Raw genomic sequence first — 15,357 nt, 5'->3', positions numbered from 1 at the left:
GTGCAAACGCCAGATATTAAAACTTTACACCAAATGACAGGTTTGAAACATTAGAGGAACAAACACTGTAAAAAAAAATAAATAGAAGATGTGAACTTACCTTTTGGTTTTGATGTTATTTTGAATCCAGCATTCATATGGGTTATGATTTTGGTTCTGATGTGCAATTTAAATGTTCCCTTTATATTTATATTTAAATTTTTTAGCAGCATCGTTGGAGGGCAGAAAGGCGTAAATGTGTTTAGCTGTGTCTGCAGAGGAGAGAGCATCAAAGCACTTTGAGACCATTCTGAAACAGCATTTTCTCTCTGCTACAGTAACAGTAAAGCTAACACTGTAGATGATGACCCAGAATGTGGAATTAACCTGAAGGTTGAATTTATTTCTTGTGCAATCTTTAAGAAGATGAACAGGAACTTGACAAATGTGCTTAATACATTCAGGTTTATCCACTTGTCCCCCTGTGCTTTTGTTTATATTGAAAATGTGAGTTATTTCTCAGTGTGGTAGTATAAGCGTGGGAAAGAGGAAAGGAGAGCACGTCTGAGGCAAATTGGGGGGGGGGGTTTCATCAGCTTGTGACCGGCCTCCCCCACATGTGAGGTATTTGTTGGAACTTTCAGGCCAAGCAAGGCCAGACCTTGGAGAACTTCACAGCAACTACTTCCTCATAAATCATGCACAGTTGTAGCAACTTGACAAAAAAAAACCCTGCTACCTGTCTGTTATGATATCAAAGCTGATTTTCCCCCTAATGTCTCACTGTGCATGATGCTGAGTGTTGCATAAATATAACCTCTGTGACCTTTGGACTTATTTCAGTTTAAAACATTATGTGTCAAAACCATAATCATTATTCATTCAGTAATCATCCGTTAATCAGTGTGTTTCAAGGATTCAAGGAGCTATATTGTCCTTCGCATCACATGTTAACATGAGGTGGAATGAAATTATGTACACACGGTCCCGGAGTGAAAAGAAACAAAATAATGAAAAAACAGAATTTTTTTTAAAGTAATAAATGAATAGTTGGGGTTTTTAATTTTGTTTTTGTTTTTGTTTTTTGTTGGGTTTTTTTTTTTTTAACAAACAGGAATAACAAGTCATAAAACAATACAAGAAATAATACTATAAGTAGAGTGCAGCAACCTGAGTACCAGTATGGAGTATGGGTATCGAGTGTAGGTATAAATATAGGTGTAAATAAATACTATAGCAGCAAAGGGCATGATGACCAGCATTGATAAAGTGACAGTGTCAGTAGTGATTAAGGTGCTACAATAGCAGTTCTTGTCCATTTATGTATTGAGAAAGTCTCACAGCTTCTGGAATGAAGCTGTTTCTCAGTCTGGTGGTTTTGCACTTGATGCTCCTCAGCCTCCTGCCTGAGTGGAGCGGACAAAGAGTGTGTGTGCTGGGTGAGTGGGGTCCTTCATGATACAGGTGGCCATCTTCCTGCGTCTGGAGGTGTATATGTCTGTGACGGTTGGGAGGCTGCCTCCGACAACTCTCTGCGCAGCCTTCATCACCCGCTGTAGAGCTTTCCTCTCTGCCACAGTGCCGTTTCCGTGCCACATGTTGATGCCAGAGCCTAGAATACTCTCCACCGCACATCTGTAAAATGAGATGAGGACTGAGCTCTCCATTCCCGCACGCTTCAACCTCCTCAGGAAGTAGAGCCTCTGGTGAGACTTCTTGATCAGGCTGGAAGTGTTGTTTTTCCTGCACCAGTCCTCTAAGTGGTTCCACCTACTTCCTGTAGCCGGTCTCATCATTGTCCGCAAGCTTTACAATATGACAGCCTGGGTGGTTGGGTGAGCAGTCATATGTAAGCAGCATGAACAGGGGGGGACTTGGCACACAGCCCTGAGGCTAGCCAGTGTTGAGGACTATGGAAGATGAGGAGACATTGTGGATCCTCACAGACTGCGGTCTGTTGGTGAGGAAGTCCAGAACCCAGTTACAAAGAGAGGAGCTCAGTCCCAGGGTCAGCAATTTATGTTTTTGATTTTACATCATTTACACTAAAAAAAAAACAACTCTGGAGTCTTTAAAATGATATATACAAAACACAGACCGATATGTTTTTTACCACCTTTATACTCCATTTGAGAACTCAAATCACTCCCTACTGTAAGTCTTATTCAACACGGACACCCATCGGAGCGACTTAGTATCTCAATATATTAATAGTTATGACTCATCAATATAGTAAACGTGAGTATCTGCCAGAGAAATATTCTCTGTGTGCTGTGTTTTAATCAACAGAGTTTTCATGGCCACATTTTGAATTCAGTGGAAGGCGGACGGTGCCTGGGCTCCTCTGATGGACGATGCTTTGACTCGGGAGTGAGATAGTGGAGTCTTACAGGTCATAGCAACCCACTGATAGTGGTAAAAAGGTACCTGGAAAGCAGTTTTTTCATAGCTGAACTCCAACAAGGGACGAGATCAGGATTTTCATTTTATAGAAATTAGGCTGAGTAGTTCACTCGCCATAACAATGAGAGCAAAACTGTATGTGTGTGCTGTTGGGGAAATGAACAGTTTTCCAAAGGCAAGGTTAGAAATGCAGTTCTTTAGTTACATAGTATCATAGTACATATAGAGTCATAGTATCTTTATTGTTTACAAGCATGGACAGAAACTTGTACTGTACCCCTTATATCACAAGTCAGAATAGGGTTACATTTGTATCGCATTTCTTACCATCCCTCAGGCTGTCCTTAGACTGGTACCAGCTGGTCTAAACAGCCCCCCTCATGTTTGCTGAAACCTTTTTGCTTTGTCTCCGCAGCATTTGTGGAAGACACAAGGTCATTCTTCTCATGAGATAACACTAAAGTCTGTGCAAGGCTCCTTCTGGCTTTGTTTTCAAAGATATGTTAGCACAGAGGCTAGGATTCTAGGATCAGAGCTTTGGGGGTGCTGAGAACCCAGAGAGCTGCCCAGCCAGGCAAGATCATCTTTACTCGTCACGATGAGACTTCTTCCCTGTCAGTCCCTGCATCCTTAAATGTCTCCAGTCGTCCCGAGTTCTCTCTGACTGTCTCCTAGGTGCATTTAAACCCCTGCTACTCCCTGTCCTCGTCGTCTGTTGTCTTTGTCTCCGTTATCAGTCATCATAATTTTACCATCTCTGTGCAAGTCTGCAATTTTTTTTTAATTAAATCATAAGATTCTTAAATTCATCAAGTCTCTCTGTGCCTGGGTCCTCGTCACAAAACATGACATCGCTGTTTTGTGCATTTTAACACAATTTAATCCCCACATTTGTGAAAGAAAAGCAAAACACTTTTTTGAAAAGTCTGTAACAAAACCATCAAATCTGATAAAGGTTATTTAAATAATCTTAAAAGACTACTACTGCAAAAGAAGAATGGATTGGAATAAAAAAATAAATACATATCCTAATCTTAATTACTGGGGGAGAATAATGAATGATGCTCATAGTGAGTAAGAAGTAAACTGAGTGCATTTTTGTGGACAGAGATTCACTTTTAATGTGTATGTATAATATAAGACAGATACATAAAAAATACACTCCAAAAATAGAAGTGTTATGTATGTGTGTGTGTCAAAAGGTGACCCTGTGAAGACTCCCCAGACCTGCTGGCACTAGGGAGTCAAGCAGTTCACCTAAACAAAAGGCTCTTATACTCAAACAGATATAGATGTGTTTACCATACCACATATCAGAAAGATAAGGTGCGACCTCTCTCATGACCTTAGAAAATGTGTGGTATGCCAGGACACTCTGGAAAAGGAGTGAACGTACTCCTCTTTTATGGTACACAGAGTCTTTGCAGACTACTAAGGGTCAGACATTCTATCTGTGAGAGTTCATATTTTTTATATTGTCATTTATGCTTAGAAATATATAATCATTTGTATGCTGATAAAAATCATTTTCATTATTAGGTCTGGTAAGATTCTGTGTGCACTTGTGTACCATGAGATGAGAGGAAGCAGCCTCGACATTATAATTTCTGTAATAGCTTTAGAAACCAGACTGTTCTGTTCTATAAAAGTGCGAGACTTCACATCTTTAAATGTTCATTTGAGACATGAACTATTGCAAGTTTCTGTTTTTATAGTTTAGCAAGACGCTTACTTCTGCTTTTCTGCATACCTTTTCTCCATACCTCATACACACACATTAAGTTCATTGAAAGGTCGTATGTCTATGTATGGTATGGCTGAAAACACACACATCCCCACACACAGAATACAGACATTGATGCAGATATGCCTGCTTGAGAATGTCACGTGTATTAGCAATCGCATATTCATGTATGTGACAATAAAAAGGGCTGTAGCGAAGGAGTCAGTCGAAGTTGACCGAGTTCAGGTGAAGGGATCTTTTCCTCAACCTGGGCTGACTTCCCTCGCGAGCCACAAAACACAGAGAGCGCCTTCTTGTCGTGTTTTGCCGTGCAGTTGATGGTTTTGCGTTCCAGCGGGGTTTGTGCCTAGATAAACCCAACACTATCATTATACAATCGATTATATATCTCTAAGCATATATGATTATATGTTTCTAAGTACAAATGACAAAAATATAACCCTAAAGAAGAGTCCTTGAAATGTACAAATGTGTAAAATATTAATAAAAAAATTATTAAAATAGAGACAACTTTGCCTATTTGCCTAGTATTCAATTAGATGAAAAAATTACATTAATATGAAAACAATACTATTAAGATCACTAATAAAAAAGTCATCTCTCGGTGTACTTTCAACCAAAAGGCAAATAACCCAACCACATGTACACCTAATAAAAGCAATAAATATTGAAACACTGATCCAACATTATTCTTGATTGACGGATCATTTGATCTTACACTTTTACCTGGATGTGGCTCCTTTTTTTGAAAAAACTCCCTTATATCCATTATGAACCTGGCTGTCTCTCTGTACACAAACACACACACACAACAGGAGTTATAAGGTTAATGGGCATCCAGTCAGTTCGCTAGTTAGTACCTTGGGTTTAATATCGTCACATGATAAAATAACCAACGGATTGTAGGGTAGCAAACATCGTTGGAAAAGTCTAAGGAGCTTGGAAAGAAAAGCGTCTGGACTTCTTTAAGTTGCTTGAAGACGTTTCACCTCTCATCCGAGAAGTTTCTTCAGTTCTAGGGTCAAATGGTGGAGAGTCCCAGATTTAAACCCTGTGGGAGTATTCCCTCAAGAGGGACAAAGGACCCCTGATGATCCTCTACCTAATCACATGAGCCAAGGTGTGAAAACGGGAGTGGGTCACAATCAGCCAGGGTTTCAGGTGAGCTCATTGTGAAACCTGGCCCCACCCTATCATGTGATTTCTTGATGTCAGATGGCCCAGGATGTGAGTGGGCATTGAGTTGTCTGGGAAGGGATCTCAAAACTGGATTATAGATGGCAGACAGTTGGTGTCGTAAACCACCGCCTCTGTTCAAAGATGGTCGCTCACAGTGGACATAGATGGCTTCTTTTACTCCTCTTTCAAACCATCTGTCTTCTCTGTCCAAAATGTGAACATTGGCATCCTTGAAAGAATGACCTTTGCCCTTTAGATGCAGATGCTGAGTCTTGTCCTGTGGAGGTGGCTCTTCTATGTTGTGCCATACGCTTGTGACGTGACTGTTAGGTCTCTCCAATGTAGAGGTCTGGGCATTCCTCGCTACAAACTCTGATGAGAAACTCAGGAGAGTTTTCTCCAAGCACGACATCCCAGTGTATTACAGACCCAGCAACACACTCAGACAAAAACCAGTTCATCCGAAAGACAAAACTCCTAAACACAAACTTAACAATTAGTGTATACTGTACAGTGTAGCGATGACTGAGAACCTTCACAGACATATTGTCGAAAAACACATTTTCAACACTGCAGGTTACCTGGGTGTAATGTTTTTCAGCTAAAAAGAAACACGGTCTGACTTCTACCTATATAAAGAGTAACTGAAGGTTAAATGCAGCTAACATGTCCTGTTTTAAGCCAGGCACTCACACATCTGCTCTGCTGCATCTTGGCCACCATTGCTCTGGCAGAAAGGGCGCTAGAGTCAGTTAGGGGAGAGGTGGGCTGGACCAAACCATTTTTTAATTTTTATTTATTTATTTATTTTTTTTGGGGGGGGGGGGGGTATATCTATACTTTTGTTGTTGAACTATTATATCTCAACCAAGCACTGTATGGTAATTTTAGTAGTGTGTCACACAATTAGCAAACATTGTAAAAAAAAAGAAAGAAGAAAAAAGTAAGAAATCTTTGGGGGTGCTTTGATTCATTTCTACAAAATGGGCTAAAAACGCCCCTGTGTTAGCAGTTTCTCTACATCCTCACAGATGCCGTAACTCTACATATGACACATCACAGTGCATGATGACTGGCTGCTAATATTTCAAGTTTCAGGTGGATGAAATAATGGAAAGCATAGAAATAAAACAATAGCCAACTGAAAATTGGGTATTAATGTATGTAGGCTCAAAGGAAAAAAACAAACAAGAAAGCTAATATAAGTTACAAATAAAGATTTCTCAAAGACTCATATTGAACAAATTGCGCATTAGTCTTCAGTTTGGGATAATAAAGTCTTTTATTTCCTCAAGCAGCTTGCAAAATATTTCATCCTTTCACTGCTGTTTCTGTCTGTGTGCTGGGAACAGACAGAACAGACAGGACAAACAGGACGTGTTGGCCTTGTGATAAAAGATTATGACTGGAAGATGAGTTGAATTCAGTCTGAAGGGGTGTGCAGTTATAAGCAAATTCGTTACAAACTGCTGATGCACTTAGGTGGCTCGACAATAATGACATGAGGAGAGTTGTGGCACAACTGGTCTTCCGTAGACCTTGAAGCACAGCTACTCCCTCTCTTGGCCAGCTCTCTGGATACAAGGGTTTTTGAAACAATGCTGTGAAGTCACAAACTTCAAGATACTTCAACGAGGAAACAAGCAGAGGAGCCCGAACTTTCTGACATCAACAGCCTGCAGCAGGATCAGCGTGTCTTTCACTTTTTTACCTTTAAAGAATGAACAGATTAGACAAAGCATGGGGGTGAAGCAGGTTAGATGCGATTGCTTGGCGTTCATTGTAAAGGTGGGTGTGGCATAGACCACATTACTACCCAGCCTAATAGCGGACGGAACAATAAACATGTGACGCTACGTGTCTGTCTTACTACTATCAGCGTCGTTTGAATCCACGGTTAAAGCTCACTGCGGCTGTGAGACCCTCCAGCTCCACAGGTAAGCACCCAACCTACCTGCTTCAGCATACTGCGGTATTAGACACCACGGAGAAACTTTGTTATCCAGAAAGTAGCGGCTCCGCGTTTATTTAATGTTCCTGCTCACGTTCCTCCTAAAGTTAAATTAGTTCATTAGTTAAAACGGAATTTTTTTTAGTAAACTCTGAGACAAGTCACAGCAATAAATCCTCTGATATTTTGTGCAATATGTGGACCTTTGTTTTGCGTCCTGTCCAGGAGCGCAGGAAGCTGCTTTAACAGACTATCATGCAGCGCCACCTGATGGTGACAGTGTAATTGCAGCTGCATTTCCCCCAGCTTTCTTTCAGCTTTATTTCAAGGAGTTTTACAAAACTTCTGAATTTAGAATAATTTCGAGTTTTATACACAGTCACCCTCTCAATTTTTAGAGGCTCAAAAGTAACCGGACTAACTCAAATAAGGATTGTTTTTAATACTTGGATGAAACTCTTGTGTTTGATGTTTTTAACCCATGGGCATCATCAGGTGCTTTACTGCAGCCACCTTCACTTACTGGTTGAGATCAGTTGACTTGTGTGGAGTTATGTTATATTATATGTGATAGTATTAGCTTGCTGCGTTATATAGATTAATAATATTATCTAGCTGCATTGTAGTATGTATTATCTTAGGGTCAGGCCTTTGTGCAAAGACAGCCTTCCGTGTGTAGCTGAAAGAGAAAAATAGTCGGAGAGAGAAAACAGCATTTACAGGAAATGGTGCAGAAAAAGCATCACTAACAGCTGTCTAAAACATCTGGATAAGTATAGATAAAGATAAGTATAGAGTGGAAAGCAGAACTAGGTAGCGAAGCTTAAGGTGCCTAAAGAGTTCATTTAAAAGCCACCTGCATAGGTAAGAAATGAGGGCACGTGCAGGGAAACAGAAACAGAAGTTGGGGAGGATAACCGTGCAAGGAGGTGTTTTTATTGAAACTGCGCATGAATAATGGGGCAACAACACAGAGTACTAAGCATACAGGAAAAGCAGGTGTGAAAGGAGGAAATCTGGTAAGAAATACTATATATGTAACAGACTGAGGGAGCACCCCTCAGATCTGCAGGAGGTTTCGTGCTGTGCGCATCTCCCATGTACATGGTGAATAAAGAATTGTTGGATTGAAGCGTTCTGTCTCGAGTTGTTTCTTTTACCAGGTCAGAATCCAAAAATCAGGGCGGGACAATCGGTCCAACACTTGCCTTAGCTGTGTTAGCTGTTTCTTTGTTTTGAAAAGCTCAGGTTGCTTTTGCAGCGTGCTTGGGGTCATTATTTATTAGAACTGTGAAGCATGGTCCACATTTAGCAGCATCTGAGCAGAAAGTGTAGCCCGTGAGCTGTTTCTCCCGTGAGCATCTGAAAAGTGTGGACTAGAGTTTGGCTACCGTCAAACTGAAAACGAGCTGAAATTCTTTTCAGTGAAAGAGTCAAATCCACTTGTTTAAATTTTCATGCTTTAATTTCAGTTGCGAAACAAATGTAGGTTTATAACATTGTCAAATCATTGCATTTTTATTTATATTTTACTAATAAAAGAAACTCGTGTATTTACAGCATCCAGAGTTTTTTGAATTGGGTTTGTAATTTGTTCCCATTCCCTTAGTTGAATCTATAAAAATGCCAACTGATAGAGATATTCTTTATCATGTAATCAGGTATAATGAAATAACACTCAGACACTTGTAACAGTTCAACGTGCACAGGTGAGAGCTCAAGGGAGACTCACACCCCTGCAGCAGCTTTCTGCCTTTATTTATACACAGCACGAAGCATACAAGAAAGGAAGTAACATTCTCATCTAGTCAAACAAGCAGGTGTGACTTCTCGTTATGTTCTTAAAAGGTCATGTTCTTAAAAGGTCGTTTCTTACTCTTGGGTGGCGGTTTCCTGTTAAAGTTAGGTAATGTGAAAGCAAACAAGTCTTTTTAAGGCAAGGTGCAGACAGTTAGTTGTGCAGCTGGTTGAGTGCAACTTTTAGCTTTAGTATATCAGCAATAATGATTAATAAAATGTCTTAATAATAAAAATCTTCTAACACCAACGATAACACACCGCAATTGACAAAAATAGTATTTTTGTACCAACAAGGAGATTCCCAAAGAGCACACACAGTGTGGGAATCCCCCTCCCTACCAGGAGACATCTCCCATGTCTCTACCATAACTCTGCATGAGGTGAACTAACCAGCATTGCTTTGAGACTTAAACTCCATCTTGGGTTTTCAGGTGGTGTTTTTCTACAGTTGCAGCATGCAGCCAGGTAAGTCATGTCTTCTACTAACTGTATGTAAACCTGCTGCATATAGCCCATTCTTTTTCTGTAATTCCTCCATTTGTAGGTGTTTTAAGAAGAAGCCAGCTGCTGGATTCTTTGAAGGCGTACCTGAGCAACAAGGAGAGACTACAACCCATAATAGGTGTGCCGCAGCAAATCCCACTTTTAGTGCGTAAACGGTTCTTTATTCAGTGTTTGCTGAAGTAATGTGTGTTTTTAATGTGCACTTAGGCTTGGGCTGCATTACAGAATGTGTGAAGGCTGGTGCATGGAGCACAGAAGCGCTGTACTTGTGTGGGGTGTGCGTGTGTCGCCTCAGTAAGGCTGACATGCGTAACCACATACTGGGAAGTCTCCACAGATTCAACTACATTGTAAGTAGTACTGGAGAAGGATTGGTGACAGCAGATCATGTGCTGCGTTGGATTTTACTAACAGATTATGGTTTGTTTGTTTGTTTGTTTTTAAAAGAAAGCCTGGCACCCTCACTTGGTATCTAAATGGCAGGAGAGCTCCGACCTGTCCAAGCTGGCGTGGCCGCTGATGGAGATGGCCAAGAAGCTTGAGGAAAAAGAGGGACCGGGAGACATCCAGGTCTGTTGCTTTTATTGTGCGTGCTTTCTTGTAGTCATAAACTGCAAATTATTGTGGATGCTCATATGTTTTTGCACCTTCATACGAAGTTGTTAGAGGTTGAAGATGGTGTATACCAGAGGATGGAAACATCCAGTGAAAATGACGGTCAGTGAATGTTTGACTGTTCTTTCCCCATCTCACTGTCTTCTCTTGATTACTCTCACTTTTTATATTTTTGCCAATTTTTCTGCATGCACGTGATTATTTTTCCCTTCATGAGTATCTTTTTATCTCTCTGATACTGCAGCAGTAACTCTCATAGGTTCCTTAAGAGATGCACAGGGTGAAACTGAGAGTTATCCAGAGACTACAGCTTTGCACTATCCCACCGAATCCCAGAGGACTGTAGTGTTTGCACAGAACCAGCCCACATGGTCCAAGAAATCCTTCAAGGCTGACACAAACTCAGGCAAGATCTCAGCGCACACTAACAAGCCAGCACCGCAGCTGATACATGCAAACTTTCATCCTTCTGTTAAGTCAGAGGTCTACTTAGTCAACTCGTTCACATCCCAGTTGGGTTCTCTGTGTTTTCAGAGCACACCAGCAGCTTTCCTGATGACTACACTGGAACCAAGACTCCCATCGGTGAGAACACACAAAGAACGGCACCAATAGAGTTAAAAAAAGGCCTTGAAGTTGCACGGTTGTGGCGGACTGCAAACTCTTTCATGTGCCTCTCCAGTAAAGTTTCTCATCTCACAGTCCAACTCCAGTCTCGAACTGCACCTGGTGATCGTAATTCCCATGAAATGGAAATGTTCTTTATTTTTTTGTTTCTCATGTTTTCAACAGGTCTCGACTGTGTGGCCGAGTATAGAAGTGAAGATGGCTGCTCTTACTGTTTCTTATGCCACTGCTGCCGCATCAAATCCAACAAGAAGGACATCACTGAACACCTGACCAGCCCCTCACACCTCATCAACTACTTGGTCTGTTTGTTCTGGATCAGTTATCAGAATGGACTATAGCAAACGTTCTTTAGTATTATGCATGCAAAAAGCGAGGTAAGTATAGTTTAAAGTTAGTGAATATACATTTTTATAGATGGAAACTCATCCTGAGGAGGTGGAGGAGGTGACTGCGGAGCTTAAAGACAAACCTCACCTTCTTCAGTCTCTGGCAAAGAAAGTGGAGGGAGAAACGGGCCGAGGAGAGTTGAAGGTATCCTTTTTTCTTTGCAGCACAGAATTTCCTGCTGGGATTCTGCCGCATGTGACGTGACTCTCAGTGTCTTTTCCCCCAAACAGTCTTGGTCTCACCTGTACTCGTCTGTCCTTTAGTTTATAAACCTCTCATGTTCTCAGGTAGTGCATGTTCCAGAAAACCTTTGTGCGCTACTCACTGGCAAAAGTTACCACTGGTGTAAGTATAGCTTATTTTTCTTTTGCTTGGCCATAAACCATTCACTTCATTTTCTACATCTCTGCTCTTGTAAGTATAACATTTACCTGTCTCCTTTTTTTTTTTTGATAGCAGGTCTGTGATAGATCAAACCACTGCAAAAAACAGGCTTTTTTTCCCCCCTGACGTGTCATTATTGAAACATTCAGTTAAAAAGGCAGGACAAAATAGAAATGCTGTAGAATTGTTCTACAGGCACAGACACAGGTACCCACTCAGTGATTTGTTGAAAGTGTTATACTCTAAATACAGTTGTGGTCAGAAATCTTTTTTAAGGAGTAAAAAAAAAAAAGAGAAGAAGGTTACATCCACTCATCCTGGGCATGAATATCATGGCATTTCTGGGCTTTTAATGATTTCTTTGAACTGTTCTTTTTCCAGGGTGAAATGATTGAGTGATTGATTCTTTGAGTTCATTTAAATCTGTTTGTTTCCTGGCACAGACCCGACTTTTAAGTGTAGTCCACAAATTTACAAATTGGTTGAGGTCGGGACTTCGGGAAAGCCATTCCAGCATTCCAGCAGCTTAATATTAGCCTGCTTTATCCATCCCCAAAACCAATTTTTATTAAATTTTTGAACTATTATAATATTGGCACATCTAACTGTGTTCAATTTGAACCATCTAGCTGTTAATTTGAGGTGAAGTTGAAATATTTGCTACCACCACAATACTTGAAAGTTGGTGCCATGCTCTCAGGTTGGAAAACCTCACCTTCATAGCTGCAAACAGCTCAATCTTTCTGACCATAAAACGTTTTGGTTTTATGTTCAGCTTGACTGTGGCAATTTTTGGAGCACAGGTTTCTTTCTTGCAGTATAAACATGTGGACCGTGAATGTGGTGTTCCTGGGTCATTCCTGAACATCCCAACCAATTTAAAAATGTCAAAAGACGTTGTGGAACCTTTACCACCACTTATTTAAAAATGTAAGCGAGTGTATGTATATTTATACAACTGTATACTTATGTGTACAGTTATGCTATAACTGGATTTTTACAGAGAAGTTTAACTTTTATGCCGTCTGAATTTTGCCTGAATCACATTTTGTCAGTGCATCTTTGGCACTCACCGTGCAGAGTGTGTCCTTTGTTCAGTGCTGTTTCCCACTTGTTATTGATGTCAGCTCTCTAGATTTGCTTGTATTCATTAATACCCACTTGAATACATTTTTTTTTTTTCACCCAGTGTTCCTTGCATTTCTTTATTTTTTTTTTGTATGCCACTGTATTGTTTTGGATATTTTCCAGGCATAAAGATGCTGCAATCTGGATGGAAAGGTGCTGACATTAAAAAAAAGGAAATAGATGCCAAAGGTTTGTATCTTTGCAAGCTAGAGTTCACACTTTCTTAGCAAACTGCTTTTAACTTATTCCTTTTCTTTATGTCTAAGGGCTGAGCACGAACCAGACATCCGCTGAAGGCATGTCAGAGAAATGCGCTTTAATGAAGTCAAAGAGGAAGAAAAGAGTAAAAGCAAAGAGGAAGACTGTTTTTAATGTCAGCCTGCCTATTACCAAAGGTATATTACTGATGAAGAGGATGTCTTTCAGCAGCAAAAGGCTCCCTCCATCAGCTACATCACCTCCCTTTAATTTAGATCTCACGTCTTCCCCGGGGTCAGAGATTGTGGAGTTAGACTGTGATGGTATGTCATCTGAATTCAACCATGCAGAAACCTCTCCACTACAGCACAACCCCTGTGATGGAGGTCCAGAGACTGGTGGGTACACGCCAGAAGGAAACTTTACAATCCCCCATTTTCAAAACAAAGATGGTTATGTCCTTGACGGCGTGCACGCCAGACAGTCTGAAGACATAACAGGGAGAAACGACTATGTTTACTGGAAAAGAAGGGAGAACGGGCATCACGGCGACCAAGAAAAGTCAGCCGAGATATCTTATAAAAAGTGGGAAAATGAAGAGATGCATAATGAAGCAGTGTTTCCTGCTGTGCCATCTTCCTCTAACTCTTCCTACGGACATGGGGAGTGTTGGACTGAGCAGGGGTATAAGCCAGCTGCAGAGGATAAGAATGGAACAAGAGAGCAGGGTTTGAGAGAAGAGACATACAAAGACCTCAGCATAGACGCTGGTCCACATTATTACCAACAACACTTTCAGAATCCGCACATGCCATGCGATAATGCAAGTCTTCAGACAGGCAGTGTAAGTGGGTATCACGATGTGTGGGGTCATCTGGGTCCTTATATAAATAGTGCTGGTGTGAACATGCTAACTCACTCAGTAGATCCCTGTGTGTACAGAGGCAGCATTGCACAGTACACAGCGCTCACCAATGACTGTGCCCAGGCAGCTTCACACAATTATGGGATACCGACTACAGCTTATGAAGCCAGCCAAGGACAGCATGGGTGGATGTCTTACCCCAGCTACAACACTGGCCCTCTGGGGAACCCTGGCCAGCACTTTCCTCTCTGCAGCAGTGGTACGGACTGGAGTCTAACACACTCTTATGCCTTCAGCCAACCTTATAAACCTCAGTGTGCTGCGTCCCACACTGATCCGTATTTCAGCTGAATCAAATCACATTTCGATGGTCCAGTGGGGGATTTACTTGCAATGTGACTTTTTTTTTTTTTTAAATTATAGTTCTGCTGATTTCTGTAATGAATGGGAGCCTGCTGATGGAGGTGCAGTAATATAAGCAGTGTCGGTATTTTTTTGTCTGCTGGGACTTTTAGGTTTAAACTTTGTGGAGACTGAAAGTCAAAGAGCGCCAATGAGGTGAAACAGCACTCCTTATCCACTAATCCACTCTTTATAAGAGAAGTAGAAGAATTGAAGATACTGGGCATTTGAATAGAATTTAAATAGAACTCACTCGTGTATTTCCAAGTTCACATTCAGTGAAGGCTGAGAAATGTGCTCCGTAAACACTAAACAGCTGCCTGTGTGTATATTTTTATTCTTTTATTGTGTTTCTTATGAAGTTGTTCAAACCTGCTATTTGTTTTCTGTTTTTGACCGCTACAGCAGTTAATCTACATTTATGCCTTTTTAACTCCAGAAAACAAGACAAATGTGTGAAACATCACATTAGGTTTAAGTGGATTCACTGTATTTTTTAGGAGAAATACTGAGATATGTTTGACTGCTTTTATGAAATTTAAAAAAAAAAAACAGTTCTGACCCGTGCGGCTGATTTTTTTTTTTTTTTTTTTTTTTTTTTTTTTTGCACCAGTAGAGTTTGAACTTTAACCAAATATGTGACCAAATATCGTTTTCCTTGCAGGTTCAAACAAAAGAGTTTGTCATTTTTCCTTTCAAGCAGTCACGGTAGGTTATGTAATGTCCTGTGGTGTAATACTCACAAGCCTGCTCAAATTCAGCGAGGAAACACAAACTTTGTCCACTCAGCGATTAATGCAGATCAACTGTGAAAACTTTCTTTTTCACAGGATTATAAGTGTGAGCTATCTATGAATGTGAATCACACTTCCAGTAAATCCAGGTAGTGCTAGATAGTAACTGTAATTTCTATATGCACAGAATATTTATTATGAACAGTGAATACATTAAAAAATACATTATATTAATGTTTATGCACATGCATGTAAACTTTGGGCAATAGATTGGAACAGGAACAACACAATATCATGTACTCAACTTTAAAATATGTGCATATGACTGACAGCTCAAAATTCATAAATGCAAGGGCAGGAATAGAAGTCAAACTGTGAGGCTGCAAGAATGACTGTACAACACAAGTGGTCACGAAGAAAATAAACACAGGTTGATATCACTGCAGTGGCCTCC

The 15,357-nt window shown here is 40.6% G+C and overlaps 1 protein-coding gene across 1 annotated transcript; it reads left to right on the top strand.

Annotated features, from left to right (window-relative positions):
- Positions 1-6,839: 6,839 nt before the first annotated feature.
- Positions 6,840-14,725, top strand: LOC102781045 (uncharacterized). The gene is made up of 13 exons (XM_087835194.1): positions 6,840-7,242; positions 9,488-9,521; positions 9,601-9,678; positions 9,768-9,910; positions 10,008-10,130; positions 10,220-10,277; positions 10,420-10,581; positions 10,710-10,760; positions 10,968-11,104; positions 11,220-11,336; positions 11,480-11,537; positions 12,828-12,893; positions 12,971-14,725. Exons 2-13 carry the CDS (start codon positions 9,512-9,514, stop codon positions 14,116-14,118), a joined length of 2,151 nt encoding a protein of 716 aa, XP_087691320.1. The 5' UTR covers positions 6,840-7,242; positions 9,488-9,511; the 3' UTR covers positions 14,119-14,725.
- Positions 14,726-15,357: the final 632 nt, after the last annotated feature.

Source organism: Neolamprologus brichardi, chromosome 22 (genome assembly GCF_056152115.1).
Source record: "Neolamprologus brichardi isolate AB-2024 chromosome 22, ASM5615211v1, whole genome shotgun sequence".
In the NCBI taxonomy this organism is placed as follows: domain Eukaryota; kingdom Metazoa; phylum Chordata; class Actinopteri; order Cichliformes; family Cichlidae; genus Neolamprologus; species Neolamprologus brichardi.
The sequence above is the reverse complement of the archived record's forward strand: the minus strand, read 5'-3'. Positions and strand labels throughout refer to the sequence as shown.